Source organism: Penaeus chinensis, chromosome 29 (assembly GCF_019202785.1).
Source record: "Penaeus chinensis breed Huanghai No. 1 chromosome 29, ASM1920278v2, whole genome shotgun sequence".
Classification (NCBI taxonomy): Eukaryota; Metazoa; Arthropoda; class Malacostraca; order Decapoda; family Penaeidae; genus Penaeus; species Penaeus chinensis.
Window position 1 is genome coordinate 14,524,272 of NC_061847.1, and position 3,052 is coordinate 14,527,323.

At 41.0% G+C, this 3,052-nt stretch overlaps 1 protein-coding gene across 1 annotated transcript in view; it reads left to right on the forward strand.

Annotated features, from left to right (window-relative positions):
• The first annotated feature begins 2,306 nt into the window (after nucleotides 1-2,306).
• LOC125040380 (glutamate receptor-like) overlaps nucleotides 2,307-3,052 on the forward strand; it is a 27,870-nt gene continuing 27,124 nt past the window's right edge. The window contains exons 1-2 of the mRNA XM_047634934.1: nucleotides 2,307-2,318; nucleotides 2,746-2,810. Of these exons, the coding sequence (XP_047490890.1) occupies nucleotides 2,307-2,318; nucleotides 2,746-2,810 (77 nt within the window). The remainder of the gene's footprint in view (nucleotides 2,319-2,745; nucleotides 2,811-3,052) is intronic.

Below are 3,052 nucleotides of genomic sequence, written 5' to 3' on the forward strand. Positions count from 1 at the left end.
ATAAATTTAGTGCTCATTGACATTTATTATTTAACTGATCAACGTGGTCTTTCCAATCAAGTCTACAATCAAAGAGTAGACCAAGAAATCTAGCAGAATTTTGAATAGGTATTGGGTGGTTAACTCAAGTTAGCCTGATGTTTGGCATCTTTTTATATGAAAAAATGACCCCAATACTCTTTCTTGTAGAAAACTTAAAACCCTAATGGAGGCCCCAGTTATGAATCATCAGCGTAGAGTGAGTATTTAAGATTCCGAGGGGGAGCTGGTAGGATATCATTCCTTGTGGGACCCATATCTAAAAATACTGAAATCAAATATTTTTTGGGTAATTGCCTCTTGTATATGACTGTCCAATTTTACTAGTTGATCGAGAGTTTGGCCTCCCTTTCAGAAGCTGCAATGCTCGTCAACTAGTAAATCACTGGAATTTAAAAAATGCAATAGCCTACTGTTAACAATTCGTTCAATGACCTTGCATAAGCAACTTGTAAACGCAAATGGGCAATAGGAGATGGCGGATCTCCTATCAATATGGGAATGATGTGGGCGAAGTGCCATGAGTTTGAAAGTGTGTGGCTTTTCCAAATTTCATTGTACACTTCTAGCAACTTAACCATGGCATCATGATTGAGATGCTTTATCATCTCATATCGAATCTCATCGGGGCCTGCGGATGTTCCTCTACAGGTTTCTAGGGCTCGGACAAGCTCATCCATTGTTAGGTCTTTATTGTATCAAAGTCATCTCCTGTGGCAAAGTGAATAGGTTACAGCTCAGCCGCTTCTTTGGTGGTCAAGAATGCGGGATGGTAATTTTCTGAGCTGCTTGTATAAGATAACTGCCTGGTGAGTGCATTAGCAATGTCTCTAGGTGAATCCAAATTAGTATCCTCGTGAATGATGTTCTTAAGTTTGAAATATGTTTTTTTCTTTTTGATTTTATTGACAGTGGACCAAACCTCTGATATTTTTGTATTGCTATTTATTGTAGAGACAAAGCTTCGCCAGGAGTCTCTTTTTACTTGTCTAATTAATCTACGAGCCCTAGCTCTTGCTAGTTTGTAATTGCAAAAGTTTTCACTATTTTATTTTTGAAAAGCCTGTAGGCCTGTGGCAATCTGATGTCCACCATGAAATTCTATGCATAATGCTATATGTCGAAGTTTTAGGAATGGATAGCATTGCTGCTTCTAAAATCGAATTTTGAATATGGTTTACTTTATCACTAATGGTTTCTCCAACAATTTCGAGTTTGACGCTCCTTATGAAGGCAACCCAGTCTGCTCTTTTTACGTTAAAGGCGTTCTTACTGTGTCACACGAATATTCAGTTTTAATATTAAGGTGATTGCTTCCCAACGAGTCGTCAATGGTGTGCCACAGGCACTTGGCTGCTATTGATAAAGAGACCAGTGATATGTCAATAAAGCTCAAATTACCGGTATTATCGTCCACCTGCGTCGGACAACCATCGTTCAGAAGGACCAGATCAGGATCATTAATCAACTTAACTACTTGCTCACCTCCACCATCCTCCCGCAGGGACCCTGTAATGTATGATGAGCATTAAAATCACCTAAAATTAATTTGTTTTGTGGCAGACGATCTTGAAGAGCAAAAAGCTCATCATAAATTACCACTTTATCAGGGGGATAATAAACTGAACATGCAGTCAGATACGTGTAATTGATTTTTACAAATTCCAAAGTAGAACCAATAGTCACTTCAGTGAAAGGGAGGCTTTGGTGGATGTACATGGCGACTCCGCCCCCACCCCTACCCTCTGGATCTTTCCGACACAGATGGTAGTTCCTCAGCGAAACGACCCCGTCAGAGACGAGGTGTGTTTAGTGCGTTTCTTCTCCTCTCCCTCGCTACCTAGGGGCCTCCCATAGGTATTTTTGGAGACAGCAGCCTCCATATCCTGCATCTTGCTGCCAGGGAGACGCCCGGTTGAAGATGATCTGTTCCGAGAAACACCAAACACCAGGCGAAGTCCTAGCAGGAGCAGCCTGGACGAGAAGGTGTGATCCAGATTGTGTTTTGGTGTCATCCTCCTTATGATGCTGCTTTTTTTTTTTTTTTTTTTTTTTGCTTTGTTGAATTGTATTTTTCAATTCTTTAATTTGACTCATTAATTCCTTTACCGTTTCCTTTAACTCTGCAATTTCTTTATCTTTAGCTGCAAGTTCCTGACTGTTGCCGTTTGCACTGGAAGTGTTGTTAGTTGCTGCTAAAGCGTAGAAAGTATTGGGTTGCTGGTCAACCCTTCAACTATCCTCTTGGCTCCACGGTAACTAGCATCATGCCATCTCATGTATGCTAATATTTCAGTCTCCTTCTTCAACCTGCTGCACTCGGCAGAGCCAGATTGATGGGGACCTCCACAGTTAGCACACTTGAGTGTTTTCTCAGTACATACAACAGTGTCATGATCTCCAGCACATTTATTACAAGTAAATTTACTAGTATATTTACCATTGCATCGTAATGAGGTGTGTCCAAATTTTTGGCATCGATTACAGCGCATGCTTAGGTTTTTGAATATAAGGTCGCACTTGGACACGTTCATATCCAACCGTGACATACTCAGGAATTTTACTTGAAGCAAAAGTCAAAAAGCACAATCCAGCTTTGGTTCGCGCATTCCCGTCTTTCTTGGTCATGCAGTTCACGTCCACTACGCTTTGGTCCTTTATATTTTCAAAAAACTCACAATCGATTTTCATTCACGCATTTAACAGTCAAAGACCTTGCATTCTCCGGAGGGATTACAAAACCTCGTCGCCCTCGTTTGTCAGCAGCAGGGGTTCCGTTGTTCAAGGTCGCATTAATCTTAGAAGAGTCTTGGGTCGTCCCCCCTCCTTGAGGAGGGGGGACTCTTCTCAAACGTAGTGTACTCATACAAATGTTCTAGCTGTAACGCTAGATATATAGGTTCAACAACAAGGAATCTAATGACATTGTGAGCATAAAGGGGTCTCTTATCAGACATTACGTCCACTATCCTCTCCAACCTACTCATTAATTCGAGATCACTTTCTTAAAACA